This window comes from Stenella coeruleoalba (assembly GCF_951394435.1).
Source record: "Stenella coeruleoalba genome assembly, chromosome: 12".
Classification (NCBI taxonomy): Eukaryota; Metazoa; Chordata; class Mammalia; order Artiodactyla; family Delphinidae; genus Stenella; species Stenella coeruleoalba.
The window spans coordinates 50748389-50768483 of NC_137158.1; the positions used below are offsets into that span (position 1 = coordinate 50748389).

Below are 20095 nucleotides of genomic sequence, written 5' to 3' on the forward strand. Positions count from 1 at the left end.
TATCAGTAAGTCAATTAACTCACTTCACTGATCCTGAATTTCTCCATTTGTCATGAAGTTAAAATTTTAAATGAAATAAGATCTGGAAACACACTTTTTATACTGCAAAAAGTTGTTATAAATAAAAAGGTAGTATTTTTGTTGCACTTCTAGACAAGACACTGTGTCAGACACTTAAAGGACTTGAAGATAGGTCAGGCACACGTACCTTTAAGGAACTTCAACTAGTAAGAAAGAGGTAAACACACAAATAACGATTCCACAAAGAAAAAGATATATTTCTACCAGAAGAATAATACAGAAACTGCATACAAATTCAAAGCAGAATCATCTACTTGTAGGTGATCCAAAAAGCTTCCATTTGGACAGATATCAAGGATAAATACCTGACAAGTAAAGATGGGGCACAAGGAGGGAGAAGGTATCATTTTAAGTAGCAACATCAACAATGTGAGCAAAGGGGAAGCTTGGGGACATGCACATTTAAGAATGTGACTGAACAAGGGGCATTCCCAGTCTTGAAATTTAGATTTACATTTGTATAATTTTGCATTTTACAAAAGCACTATGTCACAAAATATGAAATAATAAAACAGTTTTCTTTAATCCTGCTTTCATGGTGGGGGTAAATATATTCAGAGGATTATCCATGTTAGCCCACTTGCTGACACAGTATAGTACAATAATCACTGATACGCAGAATCATGACCCCAAGGAAAAAAAGATAAATCATTTAAAGGGTACTTCTTAAAGCACGAAAATTACTAAAATACAATAAAGGTTTTTTTTAACCAAAGAATAAAATTGGTCAAAAAGTTAGTTAGAACATGTGATTTTCTGTTCATTTAAAAAGAAAAAATATATATTTGAATTTTGATTTTCCTTCCAATCTCAGTTACTCAAACTCTAATCAACAAATATATATTTCTAACTACATTTAATTTTTTGTATTCTAGTTAAGCTTATTATTTTTACTGTAGAGATCTGTATATTTTATTTAACAACCTGATCAAAAATTCCTTCATTAATCAACCAATTCCTTAGTGTCTATAAATACGCAACTTCAAAAACCACCGCTCCTAATTAGATGAGAATAAATAAGCTTTGAAATACAAAATTTGTACCCAAATAATTACTTAACCACATATACCTAGTTACTTAAAAGCTGTTCTCATAGTTCATAATTAGCAATAAAATGGCAAATAATATAAACAAAGCAATGATACACACTTAAGGCACAAAATGATTAGCTCACATAAGGAGCCATTAGAAAGGCATTTTTACATTAGATAAATTTAAGAAACATACTAACATTACTACTCAGAAATAATGCAGTAGTTTTTATTAGGTAAACCTGCTACATGTATGCAGTTTCAAATTGATAAACATATATCAAATTGTTAAAGAGATGCCAAAATGATAAAGAGGTACCAAATTCATATAGTGGGGCCTTAGGTATTGAAAGTTTTTCCCCACAGTTTTTAGTAGTCCATTCTTAAAGGTTATATGTTAGCAATTTAATAAATGATTGGAGATATTAGACAATATACATCATATTAATCAAGACTAGAATGACACAAGGAACTCTCAGGAACATACTGCCCCCCGGCTTGAATTATTAAAAAAAAAATAGAAAGAATGGATTGTTGAGCTTATAGTAAATATTTAAGTAACTACTTCCAAGCAGAATTAAACATTTTCTGTTTCAAAATTCTCAGAAGTGTTTTAGGTACATACACAGTAAGAGCTAGAATTGGCACAGAAAGAATTGGCTTTTCCACTACATGCAATTCCTCTGTTATATTTAGACTTCTTATTAAACTTCAGGAAATTTAAAATTCAGCAGGCAGAGTAACCTGATGCAAGTAGATGTAATAAATGACATAAGGTCTCTTCAAAATAAGTATAAAGGCACATATCATAATGTCAGGAACTATACTGTCTAGTTAAAAGAAAAAGACCTCCAGTAGGACAAATCCAAAGGAATGCAAAGATAGTTTACTATTAAAAAATCTATCAACATGTCCTATAAACAGGTCAAATAAGTTCCAAGATCAAGATAATCTTAACCATAAAGGAACTTGACAAAATTCAACATTCTCACGTGATTAAAGAAATCAAAATTCAATACCTTACATAGACTAGAAAGATTCTTCCATAGCATGACAGGGAAAAATACTCTCCATAAATAGTTACTACTTAATGGTGAAATGCTGGATGAACTCCCAGTAATCATTCAAGTCTAAAACAAGTAAGCCACTATTACTTAGTATTATACTGGAAAATTTTCCAAAAATTTTCTGTTGAAGTATAGTTGACTTAAAATGTTATATTAGTTTCAGGTGTATAACACAGTAATTTGATATTTTTACAGATTATACTCCATATAAAGTTATTCTACAATACTGACTATAATTCCTATGCTGTAATCAACAAATATATATTTCTAACTACATTTAATTTTTTGTATTCTAGTTAACCTTATTATTTTTACTCTAGAGATCTGTATATTTTATTTAACAACCTGCTTACTTAGTCGTGTGCACTTCTTAAACCCCTTCACCTATTTTGCCCCTCCACTCAAACCTCTCCCCTCTGGTAACTACTAGATTGTTCTCGGTATATGTGAGTCTGCTTTTGATTTGTTATATATGCACCTTAATGTTCATATTCAGCACTATTTATGATAGCCAAGAAATGGAGGCAAAATAAGTGTCCATCAACAGATAAATTGGATAAAAAAGATGTGGTACATATATATACAATGGAATATTATTCAGTCATAAAAAAGAATACAATTTTGCCATTTGGGACAACATGGGACGGACCTGGAGGGTATTATGCTTAATGAAAAATTACATAATTAAAAAAAGAATGAAAGAGAAATAAAGTATATTAGAAGGTTGGAGGAAAAAATTAACAAAAATCTAGAAAAAACATATAACCAAATTAACATACAAAAGCTAATGACTTTACTAGTTATTAATAATAACCAAAGAGAAAATAGAACTGAAAAAGAGATCAAGCTAAACTAATTAGAAATATCTGTAATGAGAAATGTACTACACCTCTTTGGAAAAAGCTTTACAACTTTAGTAAAATATAACATAAAGAAAATAAATGTCAAAGCTTACCATGTTCCTAGATAGGAAAGTTGAGTACAGTGAGGATCTATAGTTTAACATAATAGCAATCTAAATTTCAAACTCAAATGCCCACTTTGAACTGGGAAAAATTACCTTAAAGTGCACATAGAGGAACCATTAGGTAGAAATAGCTAAACTAACTTTTTAAGGACAGAGTTAGGAAGGAAATGATAGGCTTACTCTTACCCCACTTTAAGACACAATATAAAGTTACAATAAGTAAAATACAATAGTAAATAAGTAAATGGCCAATATATTACAAAAGTAAATGCGTAAAATATTTATTACTCAAGAATTGAAGAGATTTGGATAGTGGTAGTTACATTTAAAGACTATTTACAAGTTAATAGGAAACACTAAGACAGGTGGGCAATTAATAAAAAGATACATCTAATTAATAAAGCTGTGGAATTATAATCAACCTTATTAATGTTTAAAAAACTCCCCAAACTCCCAAATTTTAAAAATTTAGCAATTAGCTTTAAAAAAGCCAAATACATGGTCCTGAAGGACAGAAAGTCTCTTCATTTTTCTTAGAAGAAAAATCAAAGCAATTTGATAATATGCATCAAGAGCCTTAAAAGTGTTCATATCTTTTTGATTAAGTATTTCTACCTTCTGGGACTCTGACCTAAAGATTCTAAAATTAGAAAAAAGGTTTAAGTTCTACAATATTAAACTTGAGCCTGATAACATAGTGAAGAAACAATCCACACTCCACCAATGAAGGACTAACCATGCACAGGAGGGAGACATCTGTGGCTACTGCATATGACATTTCCAATTCCAGGCCCTCAAAAAATCATTAAACCTTCCCAGTACCCCAAAAGCAGAGACAAGAACGCTAATTGTTAGATAAGATACAGTATCTCACATACCAGATACACAGTGGTGATGAGAATTCTTGCCCTTAGTTACCCTACTTAATCCTTACAGAAGCCTTATGGAGGAGATATTATCATCGCCATTAAAAATGCAAATGGAAATCAAAAGAAAGCTGGAGTAGCAATTCTCATATCAGACAAAATAGACTTTAAAATAAAGACTATTACAAGAGACAAAGAAGGACACTATGTAATGATCAAGGGATCAATCCAAGAAGAACATAATAACAACTGTAAATATTTATGTACCCAACATAGAAGCACCTCAATACATAAGGCAAATGGTAACAGCCATAAAAGGGGAAATTGATAGTAACACAATCATAGTAGGGGACTTTAAAACCCCACTTTCACCAATGGACAGACCATCCAAAATGAAAACAAATAAGGAAACATAAGCTTTAAATGACACACTAAACAAGATGGACTTAACTGGTATTTATAGGACATTCCGCCAAAAAAACAACAGAATAAACTTTCTTCTCAAGTGCTCATGGAACACTCTCCAGGAAACATCATATCTTGGGTCACAAATCAAGCCTTGGTAAATTTAAGAAAATTGAAATCATATCAAGTATCTATTCTGACCACGCTATGAGACTAGATATCAATTACAGAAAAAAATTTGTAACAAATACAAACACATGGAGGCTAAACAATACATACTAAATAACCAAGAGGTCACTGAAGAAATCAAAAAGGAAATCCAAAAATACCTAGAAACAAATGACAATGAAAACACAATGACCCAAAACCTATGGGACACAGCAAAAGCAGTTCTAAGAGGGAAGTTTATAGCGACACAATCCTACCTCAAGAAACAAGAAAAATATCCAATCAACAACCTAACCTTACACCTAAAGCAGATAGAGAAAGAAGAATAAAAAACCCCAAAGTTAGCAGAAGGAAAGAAATCATAAAGATCAGATTAGAAATAAATGAAAAAGGAATGAAGGAAACAATAGCAAAGATCAATAAAACTAAAAGCTGGTTCTTTCAGAAGATAAACAAAATTGATAAACCATTAGCCAGACACATCAAGAAAAAAAGGGAGAAGACTCAAATCAATAGAATTAGAAAGGAAAAAGGAGAAGTAACAACTGACACTGCAGAAATACAAAGAATCATGATACATTACTAAAAGTAACTATATGAAAATAAAATGGACAACCTGGAAGAAACGGACAAATTCTTAGAAGAGCACAAGCTTCCGAGACTGAACCAGGAAGAAATAGAAAATATAAACAGACCAATCACAAGCACAGAAATTGAAACTGTGATTAAAAATCTTCCAACAAACAAAAGCCCACCACCAGATGGCTTCACAGACAAATTCTATCAAACATTTAGAGAAGAGCTAACACCTATCCTTCTCAAACTCTTCCAAAATACAGCAGAGGGAGGAACACTCCCAAACTCATTCTGCGAGGCCACCATCACCCTGATACCAAAACCAGACAAAGATGTCACATAGAAAGAAAACTACAGGCCAATATCACTGATGAACAAACATGCAAAAATCCTCAACAACATTCTAGCAAACAGAATCCAACAGCACATTAAAAGGATCATACACCTTGATCAAGTGGGGTTTATCCCACAGATGCAAGGATTCTTCAGTATATGCAAATCAATCAATGTGATACACCATATTAACAAACTGAAGGAGAAAAACCATATGATCATCTCAATAGATGCAGAGAAAGCTTGCGACAAAATTCAACACTGAATTATGATAAAAGCCTTGCAGAAAGTAGGCATAGAGGGAACTTTCTTCAACATAATAAAGGCCATATATGAAAAACCCACAGCCAACACTGTTCTCAATAGTGAAAAACTGAAACCATTTCCACTAAGATCAGGAACAAGACAAGGTTGCCCACTCTCACCACTATTACTCAACATAGTTTTGGAAGTTCTAGCCACAGCCATCAGAGAAGAAAAAGAAATAAAAGGAATCCAGATCAGAGAAGAAGTACAGCTGTCACTGTCTGCAGATGACATTGATACTATATACAGAGAATCCTAAAGGTGTTACCAGAAAACTACTAGAGCTAATCAATGAATTTGGTAAAGTAGCAGGATACAAAATTAATGCACAGAACACTCTTGCATTCCTAAACACTGACGACGAAAAATTTGAAAGAGAAATTAAGGAAACACTCCCATTTATTACTGCAAAAAAAAGAATAAAATACCTAGGAATAAACCTACCTGAGGAGACAAAAGACCTGTATGCACAAAACTATAAGACACTGATGAAAGAAATTAAAGATTAGAAAAACAGATGGAGAGATATACCACATTCTTATATTGGAAGAATCAACATTGTGAAAATGACTATACTTACCCAAAGAAGTCTACAGATTCAATGCAATCCTTATCAAACTACCAATGGCATTTTCCACAGGACTAGAACAAAAAATTTCACAATTTGTATGGAATACACAAAAGACCCCGAATACCCAAATCAATCTTGAAAAAGAAAAACAGAACTGGAGGAATCAGGTTCCCAGGCTTCAGACTACACTACAAAGCTACAGTAATCAAGACAGTATGGTACTAGCACAGAAACAGAAAAACAGATCAAAGTTACAGGATAGAAAGCCCAGGGATAAACCCACGCACAGTATGGATACCTTATCTTTGATAAAGGAGGCAAGAATATACAGTGGAGAAAAGACAGCCTCTTCAATAAGTGGTGCTGGGAAAACTGGACAACTACATGTAAAAGAATGAAATTAGAACACTCCCTAGCACCATACACAAAAATAAACTCAAAATGGATTAAGACCTAAATGTAAGGCCAGATACTCTAAAACTCTTAGAGAAAAACATAGGCAGAATACTCTATGACATAAATCACAGCAAGACCCTTTTTGACCCACCTCCTAGAGAAAGGGAAATAAAAACAAACATAAAGAAACAGGACCTAATGAAACTTAAAAGCCTTTGCACAGCAAAGGAAACCATAAACAAGACGAAAAGACAAGCCTCAGAATGGGAGAAAATATTTGCAAACGAAGCAACTGACGAAGGATTAATCTCCAAAATATACAAGCAGTTCATGAAGCTCAATATCCAAAAAACAAACAACCCAATCCAAAAATGGGCAGAAGACCTAAATAGACATTTCTCCAAAGAAGATATACAGATTGCCAACAAGCACATGAAAGGATGCTCAACATCACTAATCATTAGAGAAATGCAAATCAAAACTACAATGAGGTTATCACCTCACACCAGTCAGAATGGCCATCATCAAAGAGTCTACAAACAATAAATGCTGGACAGAGTGTGGAGAAAAGGCAACCCTCTTGCACTGTTGGTGGGAATGTGAATTGGTACAGCCACTATGGAGAACAGTATGGAGGTTCCTTAAAAAACTACAAATAGAACTACCATACGACCTAGCAATCCCACTACTGGGCATATACCTGGAGAAAACCATAATTCAAAAAGAGTCATGTACCACAATGTTCATTGCAGCATTATCTAAATAGCCAGGACATGGAGGCAACCTAAGTGTCCATCGACAGATGAATGGATAAAGAAGATGTGATACATATATACAACGGAATATTACTAAGCCATAAAACGAAACGAAATTGAGTTATTTGTAGTGAGGTGGATGGACCTAGAGTCTGTCATACAGAGTGAAGTAAGTCAGAAAGAGAAAAACAAATACCGTATGCTAACATATATATGTGGAATTAAAAAAAAAAAAGGTTCTGAAGAACCTAGGGGTTAGGGCAGGAATAAAGATGCAGGCATAGAGAAAGGACTGGAGGACTTGGGGAGGGGGAAGGGTAAGCTGGGATGGAGGGAGAGAGTGGCATGGACATATATACACTACCAAATGTAAAGTAGATAGCTAGTGGGAAGCAGCAACATAGCACAGGGAGATCAACTCCGTGCTTTGTGACCATCTAGAGGGGTGGGATAGGGTGGGTGAGAGTGAAGCGCAAAGGGAGGAGATACGGGGATATATGTATACATATAGCTCATTCACTTTGTTAGATAGCAGAAACTAACACACCATTGTAAAGCAATTATACTCCAATAAAGATGTTGAAAAAAAAAAAGCTACATGTCATAGACTTTCAGAATGTCTATCTCTTGAATAGCTGAAACAGAACTCAACATCCGTGAATGCCAGGGATCTACAATAAAGCAAACCTATATGTTATAAAAGACCTGGGGGAAAAAAGCCAGTTTAAAGATTTAAACACATAGAGACGTATGACTACTTACAAAAATGACGTGATTAATTTCAATGTATTTCCTATATTTGATGAGAATGTAATTTTCTTTAAATACACTGAGATCTTGGAGTTGAAGAAATACTATTTCCTATGGATTACCTGTGATGGTGCAAAACCAGACATGTGAAAAGCTGAAAATACAAGTGGCACCTCTGCTTTCAGTAGCATTTCAATATAGTGAGTGCTGCAAAAATATACTGGATGAATGCCAGATTCTATAGTGTCAATAGGTAGGTACCTCTGCATAAAAGAGAAAAATTGAGAATTAATGAACATGCAGCTAATTTAAAACCAATCAAATTCATCTAAATCTTTTGCTCTAAATTGCTACTTCAAAATTACCATGGTGGCATAACAAGCTACTGCAAATTTTATGTAAGTTAAAAAGTTAGAACATTAAACACTATAGAAAGATAAAAACTCAATAAAGGCAGTATGATATACCTTCCTTCCAAGATAAAGGAATAAAATTAACACTTTGTAATTGTGACATATTGAATCCCTTATGGAATAATGGAGATGGATGTTGCATGAAAGAATAAATACATGGATGAGTACATGAGTAATAAATGCTTTACATTTTAAAACTAAGTATATTTCAATATGTTTATATATCCTTGGATTTAGTCAATGACTCTAAAACATCAAAAAGGTTTATTTAGTCTGTCAGCTCTTGGTATTTGCCTAATCCACTTTTTCTAAGTTAATGTTAAATAACCCAAATCTAAGCTCTAGTTACTAATAAGTGAAATTGGGAAATCCATAAGAAATTCATATCTAAAACTGTGATGCATTCCCATCAAAGTACTCAGGCTATCTATTTACAAATATATAAAATTTATTTCATATATTTTTATATTTATTTATATGTCTATGTATACATTATATACATGTATAGATACATATACACATATATTTACAAACTTGCATTGCATTTTTCAGCCATTTCTTCATAAAGTCGGTTATTTTTTCAATTTAGTTCTTGGGTACAATTTATCATGAATGCTCAATGTTTTAATGAGTGTTACTTTAAACCCAACATCTAACCACAATAAATTTTTTAAACAAAGAATAAACCTGAAGATATACTTTTGTGTCAAGAAAAACTATTAGACTAGCAATTATATCCTACAGACTTATAATAAACATTGATACTCAAATTAGATCTGACTTCTAGAGAGCCCTTTTAACATTTTTACCTTTACTGGGCAACTCAAACTTTTTTAATAAAAGAAAGTTAATACTTTAAAATCAAACTCATATATGACAATTACATAAGAGTTAAAATAAGGAGGATTTTTTCAAACTTTATACTGCTAAACCGTTTTTAAGGATTTAGGTTTGAGTAATATATGAAAATTTCTGAAATCAGTGAGTTGATTTATCAGTAGTTTTTATGTTTTATCATTATGATAAATGGTTTACCATTTCACATTGTAGAAATATATATTTGTGGGAACATATAGGTACAAATATATATTTTATGATAGGTTCTTAGGGAGACATCTCACAGTACACAAAAAAATATTATATACTAACAACTGAAGACATACATAGCATGTTAAATGAACATCTTGTAGTCGACTTCAGATGGATGTGCAGACAAAGAAAATTACTTTTATTAAGTAGTTAAGAATAATAATATGAACTGAATGAGAATTAGTACCCTTTGATTTATCTTCTTTTGTTGAATACACAATATGTTTCACTAATTACTATTTGTAGAGTAGAATTAATGAATCTAATAAATATATGTAAAAGCAAAATAAATCAACTTATACATATGTAATACTTTAATTTTCAATGCAAACTTAGCTAATAATTTTCTGAATATATATATAATATAATAGTGTAAGAATTGTATATATTGGAAATATTTCTTACACAGTGTTCTGTAATTTGCATTAAAAACAACATATTTAGAATAGGTTTGTATAGAGATGGAGATAATAGACTAATTAATTACCTTCTCAAAGAAAATAAAACATTATTATGTAATGGATTCCCAAAGATAAGGCAAGAATTCTTCTACTCTTATAAATTATACTCTGTTGGAAGAAATTATGCCATAAATTTTGGTAACCAACACAGCTCCTAGCACCAAGCCCTGCACAGAGTAGCTACTCAACAAATTGACTGAATGACAACAACATACTAATGATTGCACACTGTAATCACAGGAAACTTTCTTATAATAAAAGTTTTGTTAGTTGGCCTATTATTATTTCATAACTCTAATTTACAGGAAATGGTATTCATAAAACCAAATCAATAATGACAGCTCTGAGTCACATGAATATAACAAGGAATCTTCTGAATCATCAAATTATAAATTATGTTTGTTATACTTTTAGTGTTTTGGTATATTTTGGTTAGTCATAACTCTTGGAAAGCATGGTAATGCTTAATAAAAGGTAACTCTAAATAAAATTCAGAATATAGGATTAAGCAGACCACATATAGGATCACAGCGCTTAATAGATCACCTAAGTAACATATACCCTAGGCCAGTATCATGCAAAAAATTATCAGTAAAAAATTATCAGTACCAAAATGTTCATGTTATGCCACTTCTTAAGAGTATTTGGCTTTAATGATTAAAAATGAAAGATATGTGCTTAAAGAAATGAAACACAGTAAGCAGTCTTAGTTTTTTTCTTCCACTAGAGGTAGTTCTGATGAGTCATTTTATTCCTGACACTAAGAAAAATCTATGGAAATTAAATAGAAAGACCCTATTAGAAAAGACAAACTCTCCAAACCAATCCAAACTGATCCAATCCAATCCAGTCCAGCCCTCCACTCTAGGGTCCTGTGGGCAGAGAACAGGCCGTGTTTCATTGGCAGTGCTGCAGTGACTCTGTGCAGCACGGCATCATGCACATCGTGCAGAGGGGCGAACAGAAAACTCTGGAGATATCTTTTTAAACTTTGATTCTATAATTCTAAAAAACAAATCTTTCTCCTCTCAGGGAAAAAAAAAACACATAGGAAAATGGAATCTTCAAATATGATTAAGATTTAAAGTCGCATGTAAGAAAGGGAAGGGGTTTTGACACCTGTCCTCTTTCCAAGCAAGTGACTGGTTACATGACTTACCATTGCTAATGCCCTGCAAATGGATTACAAATGTGCCACGACATAATGGTTGTAAAATTTAAATCAAATGAATATTTCAATGCTATTAGAATTTTTAACTCCAAACTTCCTGCGTTAGGTAGTTATTACTTTATTTTATGAAGAGGAAGATACAGATATTCGCACATGCTCTTATTTTATCTATATAAATAATATAATGTATATAAAGTAAGTGTCCCATGATACCTTCCCGTTGAACTACAGTACTTCATTCAAATGCCACTTCAGCCTGGTTTATCATCAATGGAGTTTTGGTTTTATGTGCATTAAAATACTTCAGTTTTTATTTCAATTTAATTTGTTCTATTTCATATGTTTCTACTAACAGAGAAGGCATATATAACTGTAACTTTTATTGTAATTATTGTTTGAGATTAGGTATTCCTCCATGGAAATAACTGATTTCTTGATTTTTCTTAATCTATATTTATTAACAGCTTTGATGTTAACAATTAGTCAAACTGATTCTTGATGAAATTCCATAAAAAATGATTATTTTTATCATTCAGGAAGGATTTTCTCAAGGACAAATAAAATTGGAAGATAATTTAATTAAATCAATACATTAAAGAGTTCTTCTGGTCTAAACAGCTTAAGGACACATTTTTCAAATTATTTTTATCTCACAATAATAGTAATAGTTTATAAAATTTTGAGAACTTCAAATTAATATTTCATTATGTCCTATACTGTTTATCCTAGGCCAAATTTTTAAATCTTTTTGGTGCAATTTGCTTACAACACTTTTACGAATGTAGAGGAGCTCTCTTAAATACACTTCCTAAAGTAATAAAAAAGCCTACTGTCCTTTACAAATTTCTATTTAAATATTAATTCATATATTCAGCACATTTACTGAATAATTATGATGGGACATAGTTTGGGACATGTCAGCAAACAAAACCCTGCCCTCAGAGAGCTTATGTTTAAGTGTATAAATAATAAACAAATACATAAATTAAGAAGCATAGTGGGAATTGATGTAGGCTATGGAACAAAAGGAAAAACATAGAACAGGGTAATGAGGTAGGGGAATGGGGGACTGGGGGAACAGGCTGAAGCTTTTTTGAGGTGGATTACAAAAATGTGGTATTGTGCTAAAGATGGTGGACAAGTCTGTGCTATTAATGGCTAAAGCTAAAGTGTCTTTAACATGTCTTGTGGCAACTGCAGATTTGCTTAAGTTGTCAACCTGCATAGAAAGTGTCAGTGTAATGTCTGAGACCAATGGAACAAGCATAATAGAAAAGGACCACTTTTTAAGTAATATATTAAAGTCTACTACTGCATGCAGTAACAAGGAAAGTGGCACAGCAAAAACACCAATCCAAAAGATTACTAAATCAAAAACATTTAAACTATGGAGTACTGACTATATGGACATTAGTAACTGCACTTAGCTAACAGTTCTAGATAGAATCCTTGAAGAGGAATGTTTAGCAGAATGTTATTTGTTTTACAAAGAAACAGTAAAACAAACTACTGGTAATAAAATAAATAAAATATTCAACTTGGTATATTTGTACTTGAAAAGGAAAAGAAATGATACTACAGAAGGCACTGCATGAGTCTTCACTGATGATACAGATGCACCAACAGAAAGGTGTCAAGGTTTTACATCAAGAGCCCATTCTAAAACCCCTGAGGAATAAGTCACTCCATTCCATTCACGGATCTATATTCCATATTAAATTGATGCTATCAAAATGGCAAATCTGATAAACTCAAAGCTGCTAGAGTCCTGCCTGATTTCAGTTTTATAGGAAGAAATGCTAGTGGAGCACATCACTCTTGTTGTGTTAAAAATAAAATAATGTGTGAGAAAACTAGGTTTATAGCGTCAAAGCAGAAATGCAACTTTACAAAATTATGGTTAAAAACAGTTCATTGGTGATGTCTGACTGTGTCACACTCTGAACACTAAAGTAGAATACTTAAGACTAGTGGCATGTAGGTATCATTTTAAAATACTTGACATGAAAATGTGTGATAGACTTAAAATCCATACTTATTATCAAAAGAATGTTCAACATTACATTTGTAAATGAAAGAGTGAAAGACCTTTAAGATATTTTAAATCTTCACGTACAATTTAAAGAATTGTTCAAACTCTGGTTAACAGAAGGAAAACAGTTCCATTGATTGGAGAAAAGCTAGTACATAGCTTTTTGCCTTTTGCTTCCTGCTATTCACGTGAGCAAATTTCTCATTATGGTGAAGTATTATTCAGGAATTACATACAGCTATTTCAAGCATAAAATCATAAAATTTCAATATTTAATGTACTCCTTGGTGCTTTCTTTTCTTTATCACAAATACATATTGCAAAAGCATGTCATAAATGCTTTCATTTAACTTGACATTGATACTCTCTAGCCCCCTTAACAACTTATCCTTGGGTACCGTGTAATTCTGTTGTCCAAGGATAACATGTCATGAAAAAGGTTTGGGAAGCATTAGCATGGCTTATTTTAATGGACAGTTTCCCCAAGTTGGAGGTCTTAAATGCAATAAGTACATAAGTAAAACAAAATACAGAAACTTTAATAGAGGGATGCACTTACCTTTAAACTTGGATCTCATGGAACTAGTAAAATCTTTAAAAATACACTATACTACCTTAATCAAAACTCATCATAGATTTCCAAAATGTATATAAAGTTAGTGTGCTTTTCCTCTATACAATATGGATACAATTCCAACTTATTATTTTCTCATACTATAATTTAACCAGAGATTCTTTCTAACAGAAGAAGAATAAAAATATCCATTCAATCGTTTTCTTTTTATATATGGAATTTTATAATTTACTAAATGACAAGTTTAAAATTTAATAATGCACCTATTATCACTAATCTTTCATTCAGTTACCATTAGGTAAGACAGCAAGTATTCGAGAAAATGCCAAATCTATATCTTCAAAAGGAATCACTCAAAACTGCATTCAGATAGAAAACGAATATTGAGTACATAGCACACTCTACAAATAAAATAATAAGGTCCCAATGAATTTAAATAGGATTTTCCTTAAAATTTAAAATACTCCTTTAAGAATAGACTAAAAAGTCTTACAGAAATATGTAGTCTTGGCAACCAAAGGAAAGCAGAAGTCAGAAGCCTGGAGAACTGCTGAAGAAATCGGAATGTTTTGTCTTTGTCCCCCAACATTATTATGAACAAAGAAGATACAAACCAGTCATGGCCAGTGTAACTCCCCTGCAAGCAGACTGAAAAGCACAGTTAAGGAACTTTTATAATAGTTTATCTTAACATGGTGAGATATAAGAACTCCATAAATATTCATTTCCAGAATCTCAGGAAAGAGATATTAAGGACAGTTAGTCCTTTTGTCTTCAACCAATTTATAAGCTATTGATATAAAATCAAATTTTATTAATAAATCACTTGCACAGTGACTATTTTAATGTTAACATGTGTGCTGACACGCCCAGTGGAGGCCAACAGCACCAGCAGCTGGAGGAAAACTATCTGTTCCGTGGAAACACACTGTTCAAGTCACTAACACAATAGTACCATCCTTTCTCTAGTTTAGGTTATCTGCCAAATTATTAGCATAATCAAGTATAAAAAAAAATCCACATATGTTGAGAATTCAGTAATGCAAAAGATCTGTATACACTTTTTTCTTAAAGTCAAACCCTATTTCTGAAAGATAACCAATTCAAATAAAATAAATGCATGTTTTATTCTTATTCTAGATTTACTAAATCTAGAGTATTATTCTGATTTACTAAACCTAAAACTTCCTTATATATAACTGAAAATACATTCTAATAACTTTACTTATTTATTTAAGATTCAACTAATAAAATTTAATAATTACTACTCAGTCTAATAAAGTACATATTTAAAATATAAAATTAAATACCATAAAGGTGTATCGTAACAAATCACTAATATAGGTTAAAGTATTCTTTTCCTATTAATGTATTAAAGTACCCCATCAAAGGATTCTGAAAAACATATGAAGAGAGCTCAAGCACTGTCAATTATTTGAAAAGGATACGAAGAGAAGATTTTACAGAAGCTTGCTGCTGTTTCAGGAATCTCTCACAATGCTTTAAAACCAAGGTAAGATCATTTTCTGCACCATCTCTTAACAGATTGAGGAACTTGCCATATCTGTAAAAGCCCAGAAAACATAATGAAAAAATGTCAGGCCCTGCATTGTAAATTCATTTTTTAACATTCATCAAAGTGTAGTTCTCTTGAGATCTCATGGTTTTAAGTTTTCAAATTTCTACTTTTAGTGTAACTATGTTATACAGAGCACTTATGAAAGAATAACACTCAATATATGTACCTGATACTTATGATCTATTGGAATTAGCAGTATTCATCTGGTAAATACAACAACTTTAAAGGAAAATGAAATGGTAGTGAGAGAACAAAACATGGATACTATAGATGAGTAGTAGAATATAAGCATTTTTTCCTGAACTTAATCTAAAACATGGAATGTTCATAGGCTAGATTGACATAATGTTAAGTTTAGAAGCAATTTTAGAGTTCATATAGCCCAATGGTCCTATATGAGGGTGGCACCTCCGCCAGGGGCTAGTTTGGAAATTTACGGGAGTGCTTTTGATTGTCATAGTGACTGGGGGACTACAGATAGTTGCTGAGTAAGGGCCAGGAGGTTAGACATGGGACAGTCAGTCCTGCACAGTAACAACTTATAAATGCCCTGCCTGTCATTTGCATAGATGAAAAATCTATTTATAATTATCTGAAACTAATTCTGTTTCATATAAAATCATAAAATATTAGTCATATATTTTATTATACACTGAATGAAACCATGTGTAAGTTAGGGAAAGATAGTTCTTTTGCTTTGCTTGAAGCCTTACTAAGACTTGTTCACCATTTTGCAGAGTCACTTTGCCAGTGGCAACCCTCTTGTAATATATGATGCACCAAAATCAAATCAGTCTATTCGTAGCTGCCACAGCTACAATGATTCTAAATGGGTGCCAGCTATTGTCTCACTACTGGCACCGCAGTAGTATACAAATGTTTCATTATAAATCACTTTGGTTATCTCTTAACAGTAAGACATTATGTTGAATTAAAAAAATATATGTGACTAGACTGCTCATATTATCTATGGTTTCCATTTCAGAATGGAAATAGGTCATTACAATATAAAAGGCGGGTACAGGGTCACAAAACATAATCAATGGGTTATATACCCTATGTGATATAGGTGGGTGAGCTAGAATTACTATCATAGTTTTTGTTATAATGCTATGGATTTACAGAGTCTTTTTCATTTTTATTTTTATTATTATATATATATTTTTTGCTGTGTTGGGTCTTCGTTGCTGCACGCGGGCTTTCTGTAGTTGTGGTGAGCGGGAGCACTCTTCCTTGCGGTGTGCGGGCTTCTCATTGCGGTGGCTTCTCTTGTTGTGGAGCATGGGCTCTAGGTGCATGGGCTTCAGTAGTTGTGGCACGTGGGCTCTAGAGCACAGGCTCAGTAGTTGTGGAGCACGGGCTTAGTTGCTCCGCGGCATGTGGGATCTTCCCGGACCAGGGCTCGAACTCATGTCCCCTGAATTGGCAGGCGGATTCTTAACCACTGCGCCACCAGGGAAGCCCCAAACAGTCTTTTTTAAAAGCTTTCACATGCATCTTTTTTACACTTGATTCTGAAGATGAGCCAATGAACTAGACAGAATGGGACTATCAAGATTCCCATGTAATAATCAAGAAAAAGAGGAGTTCAAGGACTCAGACCTTAACTCCCAGTCTGTTCCGCTTGTCCATTTCTTTTGAAAATTATAATTTCAGTACAAAAAATTCAAACTACTATAACTGGTTTATTCATTTTAACTTCTGCATCTACATTAAGGTACTTTTGTACTCATAACTATATCCTGACAGTAAAAACTAAACATATTTTAGAAAATGGTATGATTGTGTTACCAAGGTGCTGATTTTTAAAATGTTGTTTTTGGAAAAAACCTGACAGTCATAGAGACTTAAATACGTTGTAGTTAGCCTATGAAGTAGTAATGAACTGTAACTGATTTACCTGCAAGGGTAATTCAATCATATGCCAATATCCTAAAAACAAAGTTATTATTTTCTGAATGACAAACTCTGCATTTAAAGCATACAAAATAGTTGATTTTTAAATTAAGTACTACTAAGCACACATCAGCTAGACAAAACAAATTCTAGAAATGCACAGGGAGATATTTCCCTGTAATATACCTGACAGTCATTTTAACGCCAAGCTGTTGCACAGATGAAAGATTTTCATTCTTCACATTTGCATCAGTAGCTATAAACAACAGAACACTGGGTTATAAAAATGTATAAAACTCTGCATAATAATCACATTTTAATTGAAAATTGATGAAAGCAATATTTTTACATATTTTAATGTAAATTTTGAAAACACACTGATGAATCCTGTTCTTTTAAGAGCTGTCAGTTACATTTTTCAAAGGAATTAACAGGAAACTTTTTACAAAATACCTTTTCTCTTAAAAAAAGCATTTAAAAGTATATTAAGTACAAAACAAATAATCATAGTTTTAAAGCAATCTACTTTTACTTGGTTTTCAGGACACAAAAGCTGTTAACACAAAAATGGTCTAGAATACTGTACTTTCATCAAGCAATGCATATATAAGATTTTGAATTACAAATATAGATAAGTATGTCTGTTTACTTCTTAAAGATTTACACGTGAGTGTCAGGAAGGAATAATTGATATTATTCTACATATAACATACAGCAATGTATGAGGGTGGACTGAACAAGTTTCTTCCCGCAGGCAGATTTTCTCTGTGAGGTATGAAGTGTGATCATCTACCAAAAGTGAAGGGGTTGTACAGTACAGAGGACTACAGGAGAGGCTGAAAGTTTGGATTAGTCTTTGACAACACTGGATGACCAAATTAAGCATGAACACTCAAAAGCATCACTAGATAACAAGGGGGATCTAGCTGAAACTTTCAATTTTTGCCTGAAGAAACTATAGTGTGTGCACAGTGTGTGTGCAGATACACACACACACACAAATAAGGAAATTGTCCAAAATCACAGAGTTATCTAGTGATAGGGAGGGGCAAAAGCTAGGTTTTCTGAATTCTGTATCAGCAGTTTTTTTTTCCCATTACACACTGGTACATCTCATATTATTAACAATATACCTACTTAACTCATGAATTTATTCATTACTTTTAATAAATCCCTTCTTATAAAGTGTGGAGCACCACGCTAGAATCTATGAGGGATAAAAGATAAATCATACATCATGCCCTAAAAGAACTTTGCCTGTAGTGTCAGAGATAAAATGTGTATATAGATAACTCTGACAAAGATGTTTTAAAGCACAAAGTGGAACAAGAGTGGTACAGATAAAGAATTACATGAATTCACAGGAGGCAGAGATTGGGAAGAAGTGGCATTTAAACTGAACCTTAAAATATGGGTAGCCTTGAGATCTGCAGAGATAGGGAAGAACAAAGTAAACATCACAGTTATCAAACATCTACTCTTTAAAGCAACAATAATTCATCTTTCAGCACTCTTGGTAAAGGTAACCTACTTCTCCTAGTTTGCCTAGGACTTGCATGGTTTTAGCACTTAGTCTCATGCCCCAGGAACCCCTCAAAGTCCCAGGCAAACCAGGCTGGTTGGTCACCTATCTAGCCTAGAGGGGTGATTTCTTAAAGAAAAATAAATAAAAAATTTAAAAGATAGGTGTCAGTTAATTTCTTGATAAGCTACATCTGAGTTTTACTTATCTAGATCAGAATACGATCTCAGCAATATTGCTGAATTTCACCTATAATGATAGCAATTAAGCTACAGTTCATATAGCTTAGAATTTCTTGCTATTCATAACTCTTACTCTGCTAACAGATGTACCTTCTGTCCCTAAGGAAGAAGGATACCAGTTTTGTCCTTCTCCTAGCAACAGGCTGAGCAATGTCTTCTCCAGATTTTTCAAACTAGCGTGAAGATGGTATTCCCCCACAATGCCCTCACCTTTAACTACAGGGCTATGAGTACTCTGTGTCTCCAGTAGAGAAAAATGAATCCAATATATTCAATACAAGGAAAGGGAGAGACATAGAAAGGAGACAAATTGCTAAGGACAGCTTTACACTATTACTGAATACTATGAGCCAATGATTCTGCCTCTTTTTCTGCTTAGACAAAAAAAGAAAAAAGTCTGATTTGGGTTTCTATCACTTGGTACTAAAACATATACCACAAATTATTCTCACTCACAAAATAATGACGAATATTTAAAACTATTAATCATCATTCATATGCTCACCATAATTTCAAGTTCTTAGTTTCCTAAGTTTAAATAATGTAAAACTTTAGTGCTGTAGTGTCAGTGACGTTGGCTGATTTTGCAAAATTTCAATAGTTTCAATAAAATAAACATTGACTTTATATATTGCTAAAGCCATGGAACAGACCTACTTATCAACTATCATAATGTGATATAATGACGAAAGTGATTTTATAAGCTACTACCAGACAATGTTAAGTTACATTAGATGATAACACTTAGAATGTAGTACACATAAAATTAGATTATTAAGCATAAGAAATATCTTTGTTAATATGTAGATTTGTATGCTTAAAATAATACTTATGTTTCCCTTTT

General features: G+C 32.7%; 1 protein-coding gene across 4 annotated transcripts in view; it reads right to left on the reverse strand.

The window, feature by feature from the left end:
* The window catches only part of TBC1D32 (TBC1 domain family member 32), a 182397-nt gene that overhangs the window by 18455 nt on the left and 143847 nt on the right, over positions 1-20095 (reverse strand). For 3 of the 4 annotated variants that reach the window (XM_079939019.1, XM_079939017.1, XM_079939018.1), the window contains 4 exons: positions 17674-17743; positions 15461-15576; positions 14506-14660; positions 8395-8535 (listed from right to left, as the gene is read on the reverse strand). In XM_079939019.1, coding sequence (XP_079795145.1) covers positions 8395-8535; positions 14506-14660; positions 15461-15576; positions 17674-17743 — 482 coding nt within the window. Of the gene's footprint in view, positions 1-8394; positions 8536-14505; positions 14661-15460; positions 15577-17673; positions 17744-20095 lie in introns of those variants that run through there. The other variant, XM_079939020.1, reaches the window with a different exon arrangement.